General features: G+C 42.8%; 2 protein-coding genes across 6 annotated transcripts in view; one reads left to right on the top strand and one right to left on the bottom strand.

The window, feature by feature from the left end:
- HBP1 (HMG-box transcription factor 1) overlaps positions 1 to 9,875 on the top strand; it is a 35,166-nt gene extending 25,291 nt beyond the window's left edge. For all 4 annotated transcript variants that reach the window (XM_073573566.1, XM_073573565.1, XM_073573567.1 and 1 more), the window contains 6 exons: positions 51 to 163; positions 453 to 606; positions 3,062 to 3,206; positions 3,692 to 4,009; positions 7,643 to 7,784; positions 8,970 to 9,875. In XM_073573566.1, coding sequence (XP_073429667.1) covers positions 51 to 163; positions 453 to 606; positions 3,062 to 3,206; positions 3,692 to 4,009; positions 7,643 to 7,784; positions 8,970 to 8,987 — 890 coding nt within the window. In that variant the 3' untranslated portion in view covers positions 8,988 to 9,875. The remainder of the gene's footprint in view (positions 1 to 50; positions 164 to 452; positions 607 to 3,061; positions 3,207 to 3,691; positions 4,010 to 7,642; positions 7,785 to 8,969) is intronic.
- Positions 9,876 to 9,924: 49 nt separating this feature from the next.
- COG5 (component of oligomeric golgi complex 5) overlaps positions 9,925 to 23,362 on the bottom strand; it is a 555,903-nt gene continuing 542,465 nt past the window's right edge. For both annotated transcript variants that reach the window (XM_073573558.1, XM_073573559.1), the window contains exon 22: positions 9,925 to 11,600. In XM_073573558.1, the coding sequence (XP_073429659.1) occupies positions 11,486 to 11,600 (115 nt within the window). In that variant the 3' untranslated portion in view covers positions 9,925 to 11,485. The remainder of the gene's footprint in view (positions 11,601 to 23,362) is intronic.

Genomic DNA, 23,362 nt, shown 5'->3' with positions numbered 1-23,362 from the left:
TCTTAATGCTGCAGGAGCCTGACATTTTTCTCCTCTTGAATCTTATTCAGGAACACGTCTGTGTTTTCATAAAGGACGCAAGAAAGTATGGCAGGATGTGGAAGACTTCTCCAAAAGTGTGCGCTGCAGATCTGAGCGTGATGCCAGCATTGGCTCCCAGAAGGTAGATTTACATACAACGCCCTTGTGTTTACTCATATCCACCCTTATATCTTTCAGTTTGTCTGTAAATTGTTACTATTCTATGTGGATGTCGGGTCCTTTGTCCAGGCTATGGCCATAATGGCGCTAGATAAGCGAGTAAAATACATTCTCCATCTCTGAGGATTACCCGCCATTGACCCCATACACCGTTCAGGGGAGGCGGCTGTCACCCTCTTACATTATGTTCATTGAAGTAATAATGGGTTGGTGCAGTTCTTACATGACGTGTCATGTTCTACCATTTCTAGGGCTATGGATCAGATGGTCTGAAATTGATTTCTCATGAGGAGAACGTGTCTTGTGGCGACTCTGTTCTCCAGCTGACATTTGACCCGGGCACACAAGAAGGCCTGCTTACAGTGGAGTGCAAATTGGATCACCCGTTCTATGTAAAAAATAAAGGTAAGGCCACTATGAAGGCACCTCACATAGGGACATTGTAAGCTCCCACCACAGTGTCCTGCAGGCCTGCTTCTATGCATTCACTGCATCTTCTTCCCTGTACAAGGTGATGACGTGCTTATTTAGGCGCCCGGTTTACACTAAAGCATGGGCCATTTCTGCAAATGACGGCTATGACTAGCCCTGTATGCTCCTCCACATGTCAGATGACTACAGGCGTCGTCTGCTAGTTACATGCACTGGTGTGGTCTGTAAATCAGACTAAGTAGTACATGCTGCCATTTATTTATTTTCATGCACACTGCTTGTCCTTGTGGAGAATTACCCATGAGCGCTGGCACGTTGGCTATAATGGGAGTTGGCTCTCCATGGCACACATCCATATAATATGCTTTTTTTTTTTAACTTCGTTTATTGAAAATATGCATAAGAACAAACACATTTCCCATGTCCATAAACAGGAGTACAATTGGTTATTAGAAGAAACAATGTATGAATTGATAGTGTTCATTCCCATGTCTGGTCATTAACCATCCAGCAATGTTATACTGCGGTTCTATATTTCACATACCTCTGACCACTCATTCTAACTTGTCATCTCCGCATACATGTACTGATCGCATATAACGTTGACCTAGAAACTTGGAGATTGATAGCCAATTGTCAATATTCTTCGGCACTTGTTAGCTAGTGACGGGTGGTGAGGTCCAGAAGTTGCGTATTTTATAGAATTTCCCAGGGCACCCTCTATTTTGATAGACCGTGTTTTCATATGGAATCACTGAATTGACGATCTCAGTTTTGGGTGTAAACTACCCGTCCATCTCGGAGCAATTAATTTCCTGGCCAAAAATAGCGTCTGTTGGAGAAATATTTTAATAGAATGGTCCCAATTATCTTCTTCCACAACCCCAAACAGGCACACGAAGGGATCCAGGGGAATTGGTATTGCTATTAGGGATGACAAGAAGGTGGTAACCTCCTGCCAGAATGTCTGTATTACTGGACACCTCCACATCATGTGTATGACGTCTGCCTCCAGCGCATGACACCTCGGGCGTTCCGGAGTCTGACAACGACCCGTTTTTGCTACTTTAGCTGGTGTAAGATATGCTTCATGGATTCTATATAATTGGCTCATTTTGTTGTTAATGATAGGCTTTCTGAACGAGCTCTTATACTAAATTTGTAGCATACCTTTAATAATCCCTGTGCGGGGGTCTCTTGCCTCATTATTTGAGCGAAGACTGTTTTCTCTTGTGGCGCATTGTATTGTGCAGATTTTAATTGGTTTTAATTTGTGTGCAATTGTTGGGGTTTTGTGCATGGATTTTTTTTTACATGATTTTCAATACAAATTTTGTTTTGTATTTCAGCACAGTTTCTTTCTCTTGTCTAAAAAAAAAAAAAAAAGTTATTGATTGTATGAGAGAGTTTGTAACAGTTTTAACATCAGGCAATGTGCTGAAATAAGACTAACCATATCACACCTGATAAATACCCACAGATGCAAGACTCCTTGGCAGTCTGATTATACTTCCTTCAGCGATGGCATGCTGCACATCCATGTGACCGCTGCAGCCAGTCATTGGCTCAAAGGGAGGCTATTGTCGTCTCAAAATGACTGATTGTTTAAATGAGGTTTTTGTGCAAAAAAAAGTTTGCTTTTTTTGTTATGTTAAAAAAATAAAGATAAAAAGATTTTAAAAATAAAGAAATGGTTACACAATTAATGTAACTTGAGGCATTTTTAGACTTGTATGTCCTTTCAGATAAAGCTTACAGCAAGGTTCCATATGACAGGTAACAACACCCCTATATAAGGTTGGTAACACCGGATCCACCGATCATAGCTGACCTCACCCCCTCCCTCCATAATGACCTTTGCACATGCTCATTAGACACTTCAATACAAAAGATAGTGTCAGAATCTGATCATTGTGGGTATGTACACATGTGCAGTTTCATGAAACTGCAGGAAGTCAGTGTGTTTAAAAAAAAAAAAAAAAAAAAGGCCAGTTCAAAATGAACTGCCTTTTTAATACATGTAACACAAAAACCTGATTAAAATACATCTCTTCTGATAATGGCTTTCCTTTAAAGCCATCTCATGTTATCCATACTAGCATCACGGCAGATCTTGTGGATATAAGACACATCATCCATGTGATCTTGGTCATTGCAGAAAAATAAGCAGACCCTGGTGGGGGGCACTGGGACATCAGTGCCAGAACAGGAGGAGATTTATTGTCTACAATCCCTGTTAAGATCCCACACCGTGCCTTTAAGGTATTTCCTAATGAAACCACCCTATACTGGTAATATTGCTGAAGAAGCAGGTAATGGGAGTTTTGTAAGATTTCAGGATGAGTAAGTGACCCCCAAAATCATTTTTAAAGCAGAGTTGTTTTCTGAGAGTAGACCGGAAAGTGACGTGATTTTGTCTTATTTCCAGGCTGGTCGTCATTTTACCCAAGTCTAACAGTGGTTCAGCATGGCATTCCCTGCTATGAGATGCACATTGGTGATTTATGTCTACCTCCAGGACATCCTGATGCCATCAATTTTGATGATTCTGGTGTATTTGATACATTTAAAAGGTAAACTTCAATCATTGAGTTCATGTGTATGTGTATTAAAGGGAATTTGTCAGTAGGATTTTGCTATGTAATCTGACATTGGCATGAGGTAGAGACTGAGACCCTGATTCCAGTTATGGCACTTACTAGAGTATATGCTGTTACAATAAAATCCGTTTATCAGCAGAAGATTATCACTACAGGAGGAGAGGTCTTATGCCGCCTAGTCAATTGATCTGTGACCCAGCCCCCACCACTGTACACAGAAAGCTGCCAATCGGTGGTGTGGGCGGGGGTTATACAGGTATACTTTGAATTCTGAGCTCTGCTAGATCTACAGCAGAGAAAACGGTGCCACATCTCTGGTAGCCGCCCTTACATCATGCTGCTATCCTTTTTCTTAGCAAAGACCTGGTGACCGATTCCCTTTAATTAAAGGCATAGACACTAGTCACAAGTGTATATTGTGCTACATCCAGCATACTATTGCCTTTGTTTCATTGCAGTTATGATTTCACACCGATGGATTCCTCTGCTGTGTATGTGTTGAGCAGTATGGCTCGTCAGCGGCGGGCTTCTTTATCCAATGGCGGCGCAAGCAGCCCAGACTCTGAGCGATCTGACTACAGCAAGGACTGTGCGTCTCCACAGACTTCTTACACTTCATTACACAATAAAACTGGCAGAAGTCACAGCTCAGGGACTGCAAACTCTGTGATGGCCACATCTCCCAATAAGTGCAAAAGACCAATGAACGCCTTCATGCTTTTTGCCAAAAAATATAGAGTTGAATACACACAGATGTACCCAGGAAAAGACAACCGGTAACTTGATAACTGACCTTTGTACCTACAGAATAAGAGTTGTATGTGTTTAATGCTGAAGGTTATTATCAGACAGTTATTAAGCCGTTTGGGCACATTGGCCATGCAGCAGCGAGCTGTCCCTATACCATATTAATAGTTTACTGCTGCTTTTATTGATTTCTTTATTTTTTAAGGTCTAGGATGTTGTCCATAGGGCTGCCTTTCATTGAATTCAATTAGGAAGGCTGAGACAAACACAAACTTATGCTGACGTTGCTTGTATTTTTACCACTTCTTGTGTATTTTGGTTTTACCTTTGTGCGGATTTCCCACTCTCGCACGATATACACAGTGGGGCCACATTCGGATGAAGCCTTGGTTTACATATTGTGATTGCCAGAGAGATACATATCAGATTGTCATTTTTGCGCTGGAAAGGCTGAACTTGTTGAAAATCCATACTACGTGTCAATTTTCAGTGTAATTTTTTTTTCCATCCTTGTGTACCGTCTCATACATGTTAATGAAAAGCAACCCCACTCATGTATCGTCTCAGGATGCTTGACTATTGGCATGTCACAGGACTCAAGGTAGCGCTCACCTTTTCTTCTCCATGCCATCAGTCTTCAGCATGTCTCAAACAGTCTGAAGGGGGCTTCATCAGAGAAAATAGGGATTGTACTGCAGAGGACTGGGGTAAAGTTCTTTTGTCAGATGTAGCTGCTTCAGACTGTTTAGGACATCTTGAAGAATGATTGGCTGGAGAAGAAAAGGTGAGCGCTACCATGAGTCCTGGGTCATGCCAACACTTCCACGTCCTGAGACCATTCATGTGTGGGGTTGCTTTTCAGCCAAGGGACTGGAGTGGGCGCACTCACAATTTTGCTTATTAACATTGCAATGAATAAAAAATGGGATTTAAACATCCTCCAAAAGCAACTAATTCCAAAGGGCCAGGAGCAATTTGGTGATGAACAATGCTTTTTCCAGCATGACTGCGGCCATGTCACAAGGCAAATGTGATAACTAAGTGGCTCAGTGACTAAAATGGTGCCAATTTGGGTCTATTGCCAGGAAACTTCCCAAGATCTCAATCCCTTTGAGAACCTGTGGTCAATCCTCAAAAAGAAGTAGAGAATCAAAATTGTGACGAGCCATGACAGTGATTAGGCAAGAAAGGGTTATTCCTCCGCCAGAATTTGGCCTAAAAGCTGTCGGATGTCATGAAAAACGAGGGACAACACTGTAAATACTGAGTTTTTGCATAACTTTGATGGCTTGTCAAAGTTGAAAACGATTAAATGCTTAAATTTCTAACTAAAATATCTAAAAACTCTGAAGCAGCAAACTTCGTGAAAACCAAAATGTGTCCGTCTCAAAACTTATGTCCACAACACACAATGCTGCCATTGTTGCCAATAGTGGCCAGATACAAATCCTTTAGTAAGCTCCCTCTAGTAGTGGCTTTGTGATGGCAGTGGAGGCTTTATTTATTAGGGTCAGTCTGCTGGCACTCTTTTATAAGTGGTTGAAGGGAACTTGTCACCAGTTTTTTGGCTTATAAACCCTGCCCATCACCTTTAAGATCATAAGAAAGGGGCTCCTGCAACACCTTTAAATCCTTAGTCATGCCCCCTGTATATCTCTGAATAGTGTTTTATACTGGCCCTGTGCTGGGTGGTCTGGTCCGGTGTCTCCACCTATCTCTCGTAAGTGGATGTCTGTTATCCATGTAGTGCCTGAAGTCTGCATGGTGGAATCGGAGAGTTGCGCCAGCGTACTTCACTGTGCCCTACTGAACAGCCAGTGATTCCACAGGTGCGAGACTTCGGGCACCACGTGGGTGACTGAGAGACATGCCCTAATAAGAGGTGGTGCTGATAATCTGGAAACACCAACCGGACCACAAGCAAGGGACAAGTGTAAAACACTTTCTGAGGTATACAGGGGCACGTCTGAGGATATAAAGGGGCTGCAGGAGCCCCATTCTTATAAACCCTGCCCATCCCCTTTAAGATTATAAGCCACAAAACTAGTGACAGGTTCCCTTTAAGGCCACGTGCAGAAGTTCAGTATTTGTAAACCAAAATCCAGAAGTGGTGACGGGTTTCTATCATACTTTTCCTCTGATTGTTCCTCTCCTGGTTTTGGCTTACACATAGTGAGGTAAAATACTGACGTGTGAATAAGCCCTAATGAAGACAACGTGGCTGGTGTTGTCGGAGTGTGATGTGCACGTGGAGGGATTAATGTATGTATGCAGTAATGCTAGCTGTATCCTAAAGCATACCATTTGTGTTAATTTTTTCATAAATCATTAGTACACATAAATATAAAAAAAAGTTGCAATCTAAGAGGAATCTGCTTCTTTCTCTGCCAGGACTGATTTTTCAGTTTTAAAATTCTCTATTCAGAGGTAAAATCTGTATTCGGTGCAGACAGACTGTTACATAACTGAGATTTTGAAACAGATCCTCGCAGCATTTGAGTCACACTCGCCTTACTGAAATCATGCTGCCCCCGGCCTGTATACACAATCAGGGTCCCGTGACTGTCCGTATTTTGTGCGTTGTCCTCCATATCATTTCCCCTTAGTGCAGAGCAAACTTGTTTTTTTTTTTTCTCTCCACAATTTTTCTTAAATGGATCATGAATTCACTTGGCCTACAATGTAAGGCTGGAGGAGACTCTGCCATCTTGTGAAAATGGAAAGGAGGTGACCAATTTTAGTTTCTGGCATAATTGTCCAATGTGGCAAACTGTATCTGAAGGTTGGTTCCAAGTGTTGCATAATTTTGGAGCTCTTCAGCGTGTCCCAACTATAAAATCCCAGGTCGACTCCAGGTCTAAGTATCTGAGCGACCAGCATCATCCCATATTACGTGTGTGAATGCAGCCCAGCGGAGAAGTGAGTTTAGTCCCAGCAACCGAGCTCTCGGCTTTCATATCTTACACTTGTCTATCGGTAGATGGAAGCTGCCGGCCTGTGGTCATTATTGGCTACACTGTAGTCATGGCTGGTACAACCAGCATGGCTCCATAGATGGCGGGGTGCTGTACAATACAGAGCACTGTGCAGAGTAACGTGTGGTCGCACACCTGTCAATCTAACACTCAAGCAGACATGTCTAAACGCCACAGGATTGCAGTAGAATACCATCACATTATGGCATCCAGTGTAGCATATTACACAGTCCTGATAAACATCTCTCTTCTAAAACTGTGGGTTGCAGCACAGTTATACAGGCCTTATGTACCAGTGGTTTTATTGCAAGTGAATGTCGGTCCATTGATGTGACCTTAAAGCAAGGTCATTATTATCCAGCATCCTGGGGGATTATAGAAATGGCCAATTGCATCAGGTCAGATAAATGTACCCGCGCTAGCTGAAGAGGTTACATAATGGAGAGTCTACCTAATTACTAATTGTCTGAAAGTCTGCTACGTGTCACAATGTGCGCGTCATTCCAACAAACAAGCTGCAGGCTGCAAATATGGCATTTTAAGTGAACTGTGATATAAGATCTACCCCACAGATGATTTACAATATCCAGTTTTCATAGAAAAAGCTACCACCGAAGCACTGTCCATCCCTGCTCTGAACACAGCCCTAGATGCATCTAAAGTGCTCTGACATGCTTTCTCTTCCAGAGCCATAAGTGTGATCCTTGGCGACAGATGGAAAAAGATGAAGAACGAGGAAAGACGAATATACACAATAGAAGCTAAAGCTCTGGCTGAAGAACAAAAACGTTTAAATCCTGACTGCTGGAAGAGAAAAAGAACAAATTCCGTACGTAGTCTCACATTATTTCCTCTTCCCCCGGCATACGGGGCTAATTTCTGCATGTCCATTCTTTATCTATTGTAAGATAATGGTCCATCTGCTAGGAGATGGCTGCGCAGGCAGCAATGTGAATATAAACTGTGACCTGATCAGATACTTTTCAAAACTACAGATTCCCTATAAGCGCTCACATACTGTATTTTGTGGATTATAAGATGCACCTAGGTTATAGAGGCGGAAAATGGGGAAAAAAATGTGGTCATGATACACTGTTATGGGTGGGGAGGAATCTGCTGACACTGCTAAGGGGGTCGTGTCCTACAATTCTGTACGAATGTCCCCCTTGTGGTGCATACATGGCCCATCCTGATATACAGTATATGATCCCCATCACATCCCACACACAAAAGAAAATAAACTACTCTACTCACCTCTCTCTCGCAGTGCGGCGTCCACTTCTGAAGCTGGCATCTGTCGTCAGCGTGCAAGCAGAACAGAGCTTGATGTCCCTGTCATGCGCCCCCACACGCCAACCTCAGCTGCTGGAATATCCACTGCTCCCCACGCCCGGAATTATGGGCATAGGGAGCAGTGCTAATTCATTTCTTGAATAGCAGACACACGTGATTGCCCAGCCGCTGCAGGAAGCCGGCAGCTAGAGTTAACATGTTCCTGCTATTAAAGAAAATGAATATGCACTGCTCCCCACGCCCATAATCCCGCCCTCGGCTGGCTTCAATATAGAGAGGCGAGTGGGATTATGGGCATGGTGATCTGTGAATATTCATTTTCCTTAATAGCGGACACAGTGTTGGCCCCAGCTACACTCCTGCCTACTGCGACATGCTTCGCTGCCTTCTCCATATCCATGTACATCTGGACCATAAGACACACCTCCCACTTGCGCCCCAATTTTTGGGCAAAAAAGGTGCGTTTTAAAGTCCACAAAAAACAGTACTTGGCATTATTCACCATTTTCTGGCTGGTATACTGAAATAAATATTAGTATGGTTATGTTGGAGGTATGATAACCACACTAACAGCCTGATAGAAGACTTCAGTATTTTCACTAAAACTTCCAAAAATACAACTTGGCAAAATTTCAGGAAGAAACTTTTGTGTTCTTATTATAGCACAGTCTGACAAGAGATACTAATTATGGGTGATTAATTCTGAAATTCTGATTTTCAGGGCTCACAGCAACATTAAATATGAATGTAGTGGGATATTGTGTCGGAACATGCTGTTCGACTGGATGGAAGAAGAAAGTCTGACATCACAATGTTGTGAATGTGCGATCAGACCGTACTAGCAGCAATGTCATAGAAAGATCTGACATGAATAAAGGTTTTCTTGTTTTTAAATATAGCATTACATATGCAAAATATCCATATTTTAAACCAAATCGCCTTATTGAAAAATTATATATCGGGTAATATAGGCTTGAAGAATCGATATCCTGTGGTGCTACATGAGGTGTGTATCGGCATATCGTTGTTAAAACAACCAGGTTAATAAAAAATGGGAATTTCTCGAACATGTAACTGCTGTTTATCGACCCTACTGCTTATTAATATGTATTGCACAAATGTAATTCTCTTTACGTTAGACTGTGTATGTTTCTGACGTGATATTTTAATGCAAGGTGCATGAGCACTAACTGACTATTCATTGCCACTCGGCTCCATTTATATTTTGGCAGGTGGATCATTAGCTTCCCTATAGACTGAGGGGCCAGCAATTTCCTACATCCCCCTCCAAATGCCAAGGTGTTGAAGCATAAGATTTAGTGACTTAGATTGCTACAGAATCTACAGATAGATTTTATTTTGCTATGAAAAATGTCATTTATGATGGGGGGAGGGGAGACTTTGCACTTAACTCTGGTGCAACACTTGCACTTTACTTTTTCTTGTGTCTGTCGGAATATTCAGATGCATATATTATTGTTTTGTATTGCAGCTATATGACTGTGATGTGTGGAAATCATGGCTCCTGAATCACAGCTGTAATATACAGTTTGTCAGCATCATATTGCCCCAGTAATTTTTGCACACTATATTCTTGTATATTTCAAATAAATGTTATTGAAATGGTTGTGGTTAGAGTCCTTGAAGTTGTCGCACCAAATGACACCCAACCCAAGTACAAAGGAAACAACTGTTTTATTAAATTATTCTCATTGAACTACAATTTCTTATTCAGCAGTAATTCCCAAATGTGCCAAGAGGAAATAAAACACCAGGGGGCGCCAAAACATGTATCAACATTATCGAGACACTTGAGAAATGATAATATTTGAAGGCGGTGTCCACTATTTTGAGATTGATAACCTATTCTTTCTTACATAAAAGTTAGAATGATTATTTTAGTCATTAGAGATGTTGAGTCCTCATATGAGTGATCTGGTTTACAACCAGCCAAGCGGAGCAGATGGTAAGATAACTGAGCAGCATACACTCCCTGGATTATTATTACAGTATGTGTGAACCCAGCTCAGAAAGCCTCAGAATAGCCCTTACACTGCACAGCTGAGCGCATACGATGCATAATACAGCTTTGAGAACAAGGATTTGGTTTCTATAACTTTCCCAGACCTCATTTCAAATGACACCATAGCAACCTTAGTCTGTGTTCACACAGGGTTTTTTTTTTTTGAAGCAGAAACTCTCCAAAAACTCTCGTAAAAAAAACCACTTTCAATTTATTTCTATGGCAAATCTATGTTGCTGTTTATATAAGGGTTTTTTTCTTCTTTTTCCCCTTCTGAAGTTAAGAAAAACTGAGGGGAAAAAAAGTGCATGTCACTGCTTTGAAGGATCCTTAGGGTATGTGCACACGCTGCGAATTCCGCAGCAGTTTTAGCTGCGGTGTACAGTACCATTCAAATGAATGGTAAAAAAAAACCCGCTGTGTAGACGTTGCGGAAAAATCAGCGCGGATTTGCAACCGCAGAAAGAAGTGACATGTCAATTCTTTCTGCGGAATCCGCAGCGGGTTCCTATCTCCACCATTGTGGAGATGGTGAATCCGCAGGACCAAACCGCAGGCAAAACCGCAGATAATCCGCAGGTCTTTTGACCTGCGGTTTACCTGCGGTTTTTTGCAAAATCCATGCGGATTCCGCAGCGTCTGCACACACCCTTAGGTAAATGGTAAACAAAGAGTTCCCTGAAGCAGCTTCTGCCTGAAAAACTCACGGTTTTCTAACTCCTCAAAAAACTCAGTGAGAACGAACCCTTAAAGGATTATTGCCATCTTCATAAACGGGTAATGTTAGATAGTACTTGTAAATACAAGCCATGTTGGCAATTTACTGCTTATGAAACTTTTAGCCATTCTTGAAACACTCTTTTTTTCTTTTTTGCTTGTTGCGTTCGAGACAGACCACTACTAAACAGCAGGACCTGTGCAGTGCCTACAAACTTTTCTTTTGAGCTTGTAAGCGCTGTTTTGTAGCTAGCCCCACTCCTAGACCTGCTAATCCCGGCCAGCTTCATCACATTGCTTATGAGCTACATGGCAATTGTGGCCTTTTCTCTTAGGCAGTCAACTGGAAACAAAAAGGGTCATCAAGAAAGGCTGGAAAATGCAAAGGGATTGTTTTCATAAGCAATAGCCACCTATGAAAAATGTGAATAACTCTAATTTATTGGCTTGTAAACTAATCGTTAGAATAATTGGACAAAGTGTTGTTCTTCTAGAAGCTATTGCAGAGATGACATTGCCTTCTGAAGAAGCTGGACCATGACTGGATACACAGGTGCAAATTCCTTCCCTTCTCTGGCTTTCACTGACTGTACATAGGCCTCCAATGCACCCCTGTAAAAAGAAGAAAACATAGTAGGGAAGAACAAGCAAAACGAGCAGCACCATATAGAGATCAGTAACCAAGGACACACGAGTCAATTTTTTTTTTTCTTTATATACATAGAACAAAGAGTTGGAGGGAATATTGTAAATGTGAGCTAGACTCATCAAGGCAGCCATGCATTTTTTTATTTCACCGCTAAAGGAGTATCCGATTTGAAAAGGATTCCCCAAAGAACGTTCTGTTTCAGATGAGCACTTTTTTTCACGTTGCACTGGCAGCAGCTGATAGTACGTAGTAAAGCCACGTCCAATACGGCTAAGTGTGAGGACGGACACGATTGTCACGCAAGCAATAAGGTACATTTCAAATTGAACCTTCTAATTCACAGCTTAAAGCATAGTATAGAAGTGTTGGATAACTGGACAAGATGAGCAGTTTCTTACAGCATGTCTTTGGCCAGCCATTTACATAGCGGTGTTCATTATTCTGACTGTTGTTCTTGAGAACTGACAGCAAAGTATAAATAAAGTGTCCTGACATGTGATCGCTTAGGCCTAACTGCACTCTGGTAACAGGAAATGGATATTCCTTAGCTTTCGTCAATTAAGAGTGTTGTAGAACATTTATGTGCTGCAGCAATGAAACACAAATCCTGAAATATTCGGAAAATTAAGTAGTTTTCCTTCTAATACAGTATTAAGAATTAAAAGTGGAATTAGATACAGTGCCTTGCGAAAGTATTCGGCCCCCTGGAACTTTTCAGCCTTTTCCCACATATCATGCTTCAAACATAAAGATACCAAATGTAAATTTTTGGTGAAGAATCAACAACAAGTGGAACACAACTGTGAAGTTGAACAAAATTTATTGGTTATTTTAAATTTTTGTGGCCCCTTTAACTTAATACTGTGTTGCGCCACCTTTTGCTGCGATTACAGCTGCAAGTCGCTTGGGGTATGTCTCTATCAGTTTTGTACATCGAGAGACAAATTCTTGCTCATTCTTCCTTGGCAAACAGCTCGAGCTCAGTGAGGTTTGATGGAGATCGTTTGTGAACAGTAGTTTTCAGCTCTTTCCACAGATTCTCGACTGGATTCAGGTCTGGACATTGACTTGGCCATTCTAACACCTGGATACGTTTATTTGTGAACCATTCCATTGTAGATTTTGCTTTATGTTTGGGATCATTGTCTTGTTGGAAGACAAATCTCCGTCCCAGTCTCAGGTCTTTTGCAGACTCCAACAGGTTTTCTTCAAGAATGGTCCTGTATTTGGCTCCATCCATCTTCCCATCAATTTTAACCATCTTCCCTGTCCCTGCTGAAGAAAAGCAGCCCCAAACCAAGATGCTGCCACCACCATGTTTGACAGTGAGGATGGTGTGTTCAGGGTGATGAGCTGTGTTGCCTTTACGCCAAACATATCGTTTTGCATTGTTGCCAAAAAGTTAAATGTTGGTTTCATCTGACCAGAGCACCTTCTTCCACATGTTTGGTGTGTCTACCAGGTGGCTTGTTGCAAGCTTTAAACTAAACTTTTTATGGATATCTTTAAGAAATGGCTTTCTTCTTGCCACTCTTCCATAAAGGCCAGATTTGTGCAGTGTACGACTGATTGTTGTCCTATGGACAGACTGTCCCACCTCAGCTGTAGATCTCTGCAGTTCATCCAGAGTGATCATGGGCCTCTTGGCTGCATCTCTGACCAGTCTTCTTGTTTGATATGAAAGTTTGGAGGGACAGCCAGGTCTTGGTAGATTTGCAGTGGTATGATACTCCTTCCATTTCAATATGATCACTTGCACAGTGCTCCTTGGGATGTTTAAAGTTTTGGAATTCATTTTGTATCCAAATCCAGCTTTAAACTTCCCCACAACAGTATCACGGACCTGCCTGTTGTGTTCCTTTGTCTTCACGATGCTCTCTGTGCTTCAAACAGAACCCTGAGACTATCACAGAGCAGGTGCATTTATACAGAGACTTGATCACACACAGGTGGATTATATTTATCATCCTTAGTCATTTAGGACAACAATGGGTCATTCAGAGATCCACAATGAACTTCTGGAGTGAGTTTGCTGCACTGAAAGTAAAGGGGCTGAATAATATTGCACGCCCCACTTTTCAGTTTTTGACTTTCCACAAAAATTTAAAATAACCAATAAATTTCGTTCAACTTCACAATTGTGTCCCACTTGTTATTGATGCTTCACCAAAAATTTACATTTGGTATCTTTATGTTTGAAGCATGATATGTGGGAAAAGGTTGAAAAGTTTCAGAGGGCCGAATACTTTCGCAAGGCACTGTATACAACATTTATACTAAGGATGTATTCACATCTTGCAATATGCCCACAACTTTTGCAATGCCATGTCAACTTTGCAATTTTGCATAATCACTGCAATAGTAGTTAGAAAATAAAGTAAAATGTTTAGCACGCTATGTAAAATATCTTCTGAAATAACTTTAGTGATAGATATATTTAGATCAAAAGAAAAGAATACAGCAGCAGTCTGTATGTAAACATTGAATATATGAGATTTAACACCTTAATGACCGCCAATACGTCTTTTAACTGACGTGAGATATAAGAGAATAGCCTCCCCATACAGGTGACAATCCAGTAGCTGTCGCTGTCCACTATAGCTGACAACTTGCTGCATCAGCCACGATCAGTATTTGCACCGTCCAAATCTTTTTAACCCCTTAGATACTGCTGTCAATAGTGACATCATCATATAAATGATTAACAGAGTGTGGGGGCTTCCTCTTTATCCCCATCCGCACCCTGTGATCATGGTTGTGTGGTCCTGATGTTTGCCATGGCAATTCACGACCAAATAACGGCCTTAGAGTCTGACGGCTGTTGTGACCTGTTCAGAAGTTAGTGGCATTTAGGTGGTAAAAATACACATTTTCATTCCTATCATACCACTTTGCATTAATTCCTTAAAATCACCTGAAGGGTTAATAAACTACCTGACTGCAGTTTTCAATATGTCATGGGGTGCTGTTTTTAAAATGGAACTTTTGGGGATTTTCCAATATATAAGGCTAGTTTCAGACTAGCGTTTTTACCAGCAGCTCACGGCGCCACTAAACCCCGCCCCCTGCTGCACCCCCTCCTGTAATTTCCGCTTAGTATCTCACATCTCTGCATGCGATCTGCAAACCCTATCTTTAGCATAGGGTGTGCTGGCCGTGCGCTAGTAGGATTTTGCGTGCACTGCGCCCTTTTGGCGGTGCTCCGAACGCATCATGTTGCATTTTGGTGCGCTCGGAGCACTGTCAAAAGGGTGCAACGCACGCAAAATCCTACTAGCGCACGGCCAGCGCACGGTCTGCGCACCCTATGCTAAAGATAGGGTGTGCAGATCGCATGCAGCGATGTGCGATACTAGGTGGAGATGACCGCAGGGGGCGGGGCTTAGCGGTGCCGTGTGCTGCTGGCAAAAACGCTAGTCTGAAACTAGCCTAATACCCCCAAAGTCACTTCAAACCTCGATAGGTCCCTAAAAAAATAAATTTTGTAAATTTCCTTGATAAAATGAAAAATTACTGCTACATTTTTAAACCTCCTAAAATGCTAACAAAATAAAAGAACATTTTACAAATGGTGCTGATGTAAAGCAGACATGTGGAAAATGTTATTTATGAATGTTTTTGTGTGGTATGACTATCTGGATTAAAGGGATAATCATTCAAAGTTTGATAATTGCTAATTTTTTAACATTTTTCTCAAATTTCTGATATTTTTAATAACTAAAAACAAAACACATTGACCTAAATTTACCATTATCATAAAGTACAATGTGTCACGAGAAAACAATCTCAAAATCACTGGGATTTGTTGAAGCGTTCCAGAGTTATTACCACATAAAGTGACACTGGTCAGATTTAAAAAATTTGGCTCCGTCACTGAGAGGTTAAACTATTACTGCTATAGAGAACATACTTATAAAATAAAGGTACTTAGAGCACAAATTACCCAATTCATTTGAGCCCATCAACCACGACAAGGTGACCTTTGTTTGATTGATAAATATTAGGTTTAGGGTCCAAACATGTCTCTACCAAGCCAAAAGCTTACAATATAATTAACAGTTAAACCAAAATAGCAATCCTAAGTATATGAAGGCACTTTGTACAAGATAAAACCAAAATCCCTACACATATGGTTAATGTGGAAGGCCAAAAGAAGTGATCCAACCGAGTAAAATTAAGAGATACATTTTATTGAAAAATATTAAAACATACCATAAAAAAGGCAGAAAAAAAAATGCCGCAAAAGGGACTCAGAGCAAATGTGGAGGGAGTAAATAATATACTAGGTAGACAGATTATAGTAACAGTTCAGTAACTCCCCCTAGCTGGATGACCAGGTAACCAAACCATGTACACTACCATTCAAAAGTTTAGGGTCACTTAGAAATTTCCTTATTTTTTTTAAAGAAAAACACATTTTTCCAATGAAGCTAACATTAAATGATTCAGAAATACACTCTATACATTGTTAATGTGGTAAATGACTATTCTAGCTGCAAAGGTCTGGTTTGTAATGCAATATTTTCATAGGTGTATAGAGGCCCATTTCCAATAACCATCACTCCAGTGTTCTTATGGTACTTTGTGTTTGCTAACTGTGTAAGAAGGCTAATGGATGGTTAGAATACCCTTGACAACCTTTGTGCAAGTATGTTAGCCCAGCTGAAAACAGTTTGGCTGATTAGAGAAGCTATAAATCTGACCTTCCTTGGAGCTAGTTGAGAATCTGGAGCATTACATTTGTTGGTTCCATTAAACTCTCAAAATGGCCAGAAAAAAAAAAAGAACTTTCATGTGAAATTCGACAGTCTATTTTTGTTCTTAGAAATTAAGGCTATTCCATGAAAGAAATTGCCAAGAAACTGAAGATTTCCTACAACGGTGTGTACTACTTCCTTCAGAGGAGAGCACAAACAGGCTCTATCCAGAGTAGAAAGAGAAGTGGGAGGCCCCGCTGCACAACTGAGCAACAAGACAAGTACATTAGAGTCTGTAGTTTGAGAAATTGACAACTCACAGGTCCTCAACTGGCAGCTTCATTAAATAGTATACGCAAAACGCCAGTGTCAACGTCTACAGTGAAGTGGCAACTCCGGGATGCTGGCCTTCAGGGCAGAGTGGCAAAGAAAAAGCCAAAATGCTGGGATGCTGGCTAATGAAAGGAAAATATTAATATGGGCAAAAGAACACAGATATTGGACAGAGGAAGATTGGAAAAAAGTGTTATGGAGAGAGGAATCCAAGTTTGAGGTGTTTGGATCACACAGAAGAACATTTGTGAGACGCAGAACACCTGAAAAGATGCTGGAAGAGTATCTGTGTGACAACCAGGAAGGTAACGTCCGAGAGTAGACCCTCTCGATCGCGGCACTGGAGCTCCCGGGGGTGAGCGCGCCAGGTGGTGCCGACCCCTATACAGGGACCATTAGGGGCAGACCCTCGGAAGACAGATAACGCGACTGCTAGAACCAAGAGGGGCGGCTCAAAGGACCAGAGAGGGGCTGGCAGAACCGGAGCACAAGATGAACCAAAGATACAAGACGGGCCTGGCACACGGGGCGGAGTATAGGACTGAGTGAGGGGTACAGGACTGAGAACAGAGTACAGGACGGAGTAGGAAGTACAGGACGGAGTACAGGACTGAGAATGGAGTACAGGACTGAGAACGGAGTACAGGACGGAGACACGGAGTACAGGACTGGGCACTGAGGACGGAGTACAGGACTAAGGCAAGGAATACAGGAATTGAGAGAGAGTTGTAGGGAGGGCCCTTACAACTTGGCCAGAATACCGCAAGGAAAAGCACATGATAATCAGGCCTCTCCACCATCTTGGAGACGCCTGATATAGCAAGTGCAGCGATCAGATTGGCGGCCAGAGCTCTGGGCGGGCGCTGCAGGGTTAAGGAACCTGCAGAGCGCGCGCCCTAGAGCGCACGTGGCCCCCAGGCGCCGGGAGGACGGGAGCGAGGAGGAGGTGGGCACGGCGCGGTGAGGACGGATGAGTACCGGCGGCGGGCCCCGCCGCTGCTGGAACGGCGGCAGCCACCGCCGCAGACGTGACGATCTGTCATGCATGGTCGAGGTAATGTGATGGTCTGGGGTTGCTTTGGTGCTGGTAAAGTGGGAGATTTGTACAAGGTAAAAGGGATTTTGAATAAGGAAGGCTATCACTCCATTTTGCAACACCATGCCATACCCTGTGGACAGCACTTGATTGGAGCCAATTTCATCCTACAACCAGGGCCGGCGTTATGGGCAGGCAGACCAGGCAGCTGCCTAGGGCCCCCGCTCCTCCAGGGGCCCCCAGCCAGCGGCACATCACACAGCCACTATGGGGCCCCTGTGAGGCAGGAGGGCCCGCCTGCCCCCAGCGCCGACTCCCGCCGCCACACTGAAGGAGGCAGTGATGGGGGAGAGAGCGTCAGCTGACGCTCCCTCTCCCATCATTCCCCGCTCTGCCTCTGACACAGCGGGGGCGCAATGACGTCATCGTGCTCTCACTGTGTGCAGGAGGAGACAGGAGCAGCCAGCAGCGCGGGCATGAGGAGAAGGTGAGGAGTGTTGTTTTTTTTTTTTTTTTAAATCAGTGCGAGTACTAGACTGTGGGGCCACTTTGGGGGGACTATATACCATGCTGGGGGGGCGCTATATACCATGCTGGGGGGTTATATACCATGCTGGGAGGGCCATATACCATGCTGGGCTGTATTATACCATGCTGGGGGGACTATATGTATACCATGCTCGACTGTATCATACCATGCTGGGGGGCTATATACCATGCTCGGCTGTATTATACCATGCTGGGGGGGCTATATACCATGCTGGGCTGTATTATACCAGGCTGGGGGGGGGCTATATACAATGCTGGGCTGTATTATTCCATTCTGGGGTGCTATATACCATGCTGGGCTGTATTATACCATGCTGGGGGGATATATACCATGCTGGGCTGTATTATACCATACTGGGCTGTATTATTCCATTCTGGGGTGCTATATACCATGCTGGGCTGTATTATACCATGCTGGGCGGGCTATATTATACAATGCTGGGCTGTATTATACAGCCCAGCATGGTATACAGCCTGTATACCATGGTGGGCTGTATACCATGGTGGGCTGGGCTGTATACTATGCGGTGTGTTATATACCATGTAGGGTACATTTTACACTATATTCTTGTGTTTCAGTCAGGGTGGAGTGAACATGGTCCAACAGACTTGTTCACATTGTGCATGTCACATGTGTGTTTTTAATCCAGTTTTTTTCATGCTTATGCATGATTTGAGAGACCCCACCCCTCTCTTGTGTGACATGCACATAAGGAGCTGTCTTGCATCACGTGCCCATACCAGAAAGCGCCTGTCTTAATCCTGCTCATTTAGACACAGTTCATACGTTCAGGTATTAAATACATTAGATAGGGACTGCTTCAATACGGGTTACCTTGACGTTGGTGAGGCAGCTTGGTATACATTTTTTTGCAAAAAAACGTATAGACTAAATACCCTGTGTTTGTTATTACCTTTTATCAGCACTTGCTGACTACTGTTATATGTCTTATTGCAAGGTATTTTTGCACATTTGTCATTCTGTGCTTTTTTGTTTGTATATTCTATAGGGGGAGGCTGTGTTAAATAATATGAAGGGCTACATTATATTCTATGGGGAGGTGGGCTGTATTATATTCTATGGGGGACGCTGTATTATAGTTATTATATGAGGAGGGCTACATTGTATTCTATGGAGGGGCTACATTATACTATATAAGGGGCTTCATTATATCCCATGAGGGGGTTGCCATATATTCTATGGAGGGGCTGCATTATACTATATGGGGGGTGGGACTGCATTATATACTATGGGGAGTTACATTATATTCTGTGGAGTGGCTGCATTATATTCTATGGGGGTTACATTATATTGTATGGCGGGGCTGCATTATACTCTGTGGGGTGGCTGCATTATACTATATGTGGGCTGCATTATGCTGTATCGAGGACTATGGGGAATACATTATATGAAGAACTATGGGGTGCATTATGCTATGGGAAGTGATTTGTACTACATGGGTGACTATGGCGGTGCATTATACTATATGGAGTGTATTATACGGAGGACTGAGCAGTGTATTTTAATATATGGAGGGCTATGAGGAGTGTAGTATACTATATGGAGGACTGAGCAGTGTATTTTAATATATGGAGAGCTATAAGGAGTGTATTATACTATATGGAGGACTTTGGGGCAGATTATATTATATGGAGGACTATGGGGTGTAAACTGTAGATGTCCTGCTGATAACATGATACTGTATGGTGATCTGTTAAGGTGGTTTCACATTAACGTTGCAGGCCGCTAAGCCCCCCGCTCTCTGCCGCACCTCCTTCGGTAGCTCCGCCTACGGGCGCATGACGCTTTAGCACTGGGGACGCACACGGCCGCCGCTAAGCCCCGCCACCTGCCGCGCCTCCTCTGGTAGCTCCGCCTATGTGCGCATGACGCTGCATGCGTCCTGCATCCCCTATCTTTAGCACTGGGGACGCAGGCTGTGCGCAGGTATGTGTTTGGCGGTGCATGCGTCCTTTTGACGGTGCGCCGAGCGCACCAAATTGCAACAGGTTGCGTTTGGCGCTGGTCGGCGCACCGTCAAAAGGACACATGCGCCGCCAAACGCATATCTGCGCACGGCCTGCGTCCCCAGTGCTAAAGACGGGACGCAGGACGCATGCAGCGTCATGCGCCCGTAGGCGGAGCTACCGGAGGAGGCGCGGCAGGTGGCGGGGCTTAGCGGCGGCCGTGTGCAGGCCGATGCTGCGGCCTGAAACGCTAATGTGAAACCACCCTTAGGGTGTGTGCACACGTTGCGGATTAGTCTGCGGCTTTTTCTGCAGAGAATCCATATCTCTTGGCAGAAACTGCAGGGTAAAACACATGCATTTTTTCTGCGGATTCCTAGCATGTGTACAGCGGATTTGATGCAGGTTCTAGTGCGGTTTGGCAGTGTGAATGAGAGAGAGAGAGATTGATTTGTATGTCCCGGAACATACACTGCAGCTGCGGTCCCGCAAAAAAGACGTAACATGCTGCGGAAAATAAACCGCAGCAAATCGGCGCGGAATTTTCCGCAGCATGTGCACGGCGGATTTGGTTTTCCATAGGTTTACATTGTACTGTAAACTGCATGGAAACTGCGGCGTAACCGCAGCAAAAACCGCAACGTGTGCACACACCCTTAGTGATCGTTCTGTTCCCATCATTCTTTCTCAGATGGTGGAAAGAGGCCGGGAAACAAGCTTTGAACAACTTCAATTTTGACGATCATTTAGCGGCCCGAACTCAGTGCATGTAAATACAATCGAAATGCTTCTGTGTGATGTGCAGTATGTTAGCATTTGGGGCCCCATTTTAAACTTTGCCTAGGGCCCCACTTTGCCTAAAACCGGCCCTGCCTACAACAGGACAATGACCCAAAGCACACCTCCAAATTATGCAAGAACTATTTAGGGAAGAAGCAGGCAGCTGGTATTCTATCTGTAATGGAGTGACCAGCGCAGTCACCAGATCTCAACCCCATTGAGCTGTTGTGGGAGCAGCTTGACCGTATGGTACGCAAAAAGTGCCCATCAAGCCCAACCAACTTGTGGGAGGGGCTTCTGGAAGCATGGGGTGAAATTTCTCCAGATTACCTCAGCAAATTAACTGCTAGAATGCCAAAGGTCAGCAATGCAATGGAGCATTCTTTGATGAAAGCAAAGTTTGAAGGAGAAAATTATTATTTCAAATAAAAATCTTTCTTTGGAACCTTGACAATGTCTGGACTAGATTTTAAATTCATTTGGCAACTCATTTGATTAATAAAAGTATGAGTCTTCATGGAAAACACAAAATTGTCTGGGTGACCCCAAACTTTTGAACGGTAGTGTACATAATACAGTGCATAGATATATGTAAGTGTACAAAAAGGACCCTCACTAAATGATGGTGGTCACATACAGGTAGACAATATTCAGGTGGATGAAAGGGGTATCAGGATCCACTATATATCCCCCTAGTTCTATTAACAATGAATGGATAAACCCTGAAGTTAAAATACTGTAAGATCCAAAGTAATAAAGTGCTGCCAAAAAATAGGTTTAACATTCAGAGTGGAGTAAGGTATACCTGTATGATGTAGAGTGCAACTGCCACGAGGGATATGCTGAGCGTCCCCTTATCCCAACGCGCGTTTTGCTGCCAGCTTCTTCTGCCCCCGGCACAGTTGAAAATGTTATGTTTGCTACTTATTGAACATTCAAAAACATATCAGAACATGGCGGAAATAGGAAAATTGACAGAACCATACAAGAGTTGATTTGAAAAATGTTAAAGAAGCCAAGTGCATCAACAAAGATCATCAGACGGGGCTGGAGACATCTAGACTGGTGGGTTCAACAGGTACCATAAGCCATACACTGAACAAAACAGTGCTCTCTGGGCAAAATCCAAGGAGAACCCAAAAGTTACATTGACAAACCTCAATCCTTCTGGCAAAGTAGTTCTATGGACAGAAGACCACAGCTCTTTTCCAGTGTGTACTAGAATTATAGTTATAGACAAATTAAGCCTATGAAAAGTGCAGCCCACCAACAGTGAAATGTGAAAGATCCATAATGTGAGGCTGCATTGCTACATCCAGGAGTGGTAACCTTAAGCCCTCGTAAGGCGCTTTTGTTTTATTCATGATTCATTCATTTGTCCATTATCCTAAACCTCATCAATCTATTCTCCACTAAAATCCCACGCAGATAAACACAATGTCACACGTGTCATTACAAGTAGCATGTACCAAGGCTTATCTCAGTTTAACACTGCAACTGATAAAAAAACGCTAAGAAAGGCAAAGAAAATATCATTCTTTAATTCATAGCCTTAAAAAGATATAGTAGAAATGAGAGGATCATTTGCAGTAAGGACTTAGTCTGATCTCATTACACGTAAAAGCTGCTCTGAAAAAAGTACATTATTCTCCATTACTGAACTACGGTAACTATAGGCTGTAATGGTATATTTTAGGAGGACACATTTCCCCTGCATAGAGAAAATGACCTGAAAGATCACTAAACGTAAAGTGCCGTTAAAGAGAAAATATCAACTACATCATGTACATTAGCCTTGCTTCTTTACTTGCTGTTCTCTCCTAGAAGCAATGTGCAGTAATATGGAGATCATCACAGCTTTCCAAGGAGTTCTGTATCAGAATCAAACATTAAAACTAAAACCAAGTGTATTATCACATACAAGAGACTGTACTATCCGACTGATATAAATTAGCATATTCCGCATAAGAAAACTATCACAGGACTCTAATCCATTATTGTTACTTCACTGCTCGGTGACATGTAACGTGTGGCAGAGAAGGGTCAAAGATTTCTGCTGTAGAAAAATTTAAGATCATAAGCACATTTGTTCGTGGAGTGGATTGCTTTAGTTTAGGATGAAATAAAAAAAAAAAGGTCAGAAGCCTAGAAAAATAAGAATGAGAGACCATCTCCCTCTGATGAGGAGGCTGCAGATCTACAGGCACCACTTTTCAGGAGACATCAAACCGCCACTAAAGCCAAAGCTTTTGATGTATATGAAGCAGTTTTTTAAACCAAATCAAACAAAGGAAACTATATGTCACGACACTAAAAATGCAGAAAATAATTAACTTACAAAGATCTTATTACCTACATCATG

This window comes from Dendrobates tinctorius, unplaced genomic scaffold, assembly GCF_039654945.1.
Source record: "Dendrobates tinctorius isolate UK_male_01 unplaced genomic scaffold, ASM3965494v1 ptg000035l, whole genome shotgun sequence".
Lineage (NCBI taxonomy): Eukaryota > Metazoa > Chordata > Amphibia > Anura > Dendrobatidae > Dendrobates > Dendrobates tinctorius.
Note: the sequence above shows the minus strand (reverse complement) of the source record. Positions and strands in the feature narration are given on the sequence as shown.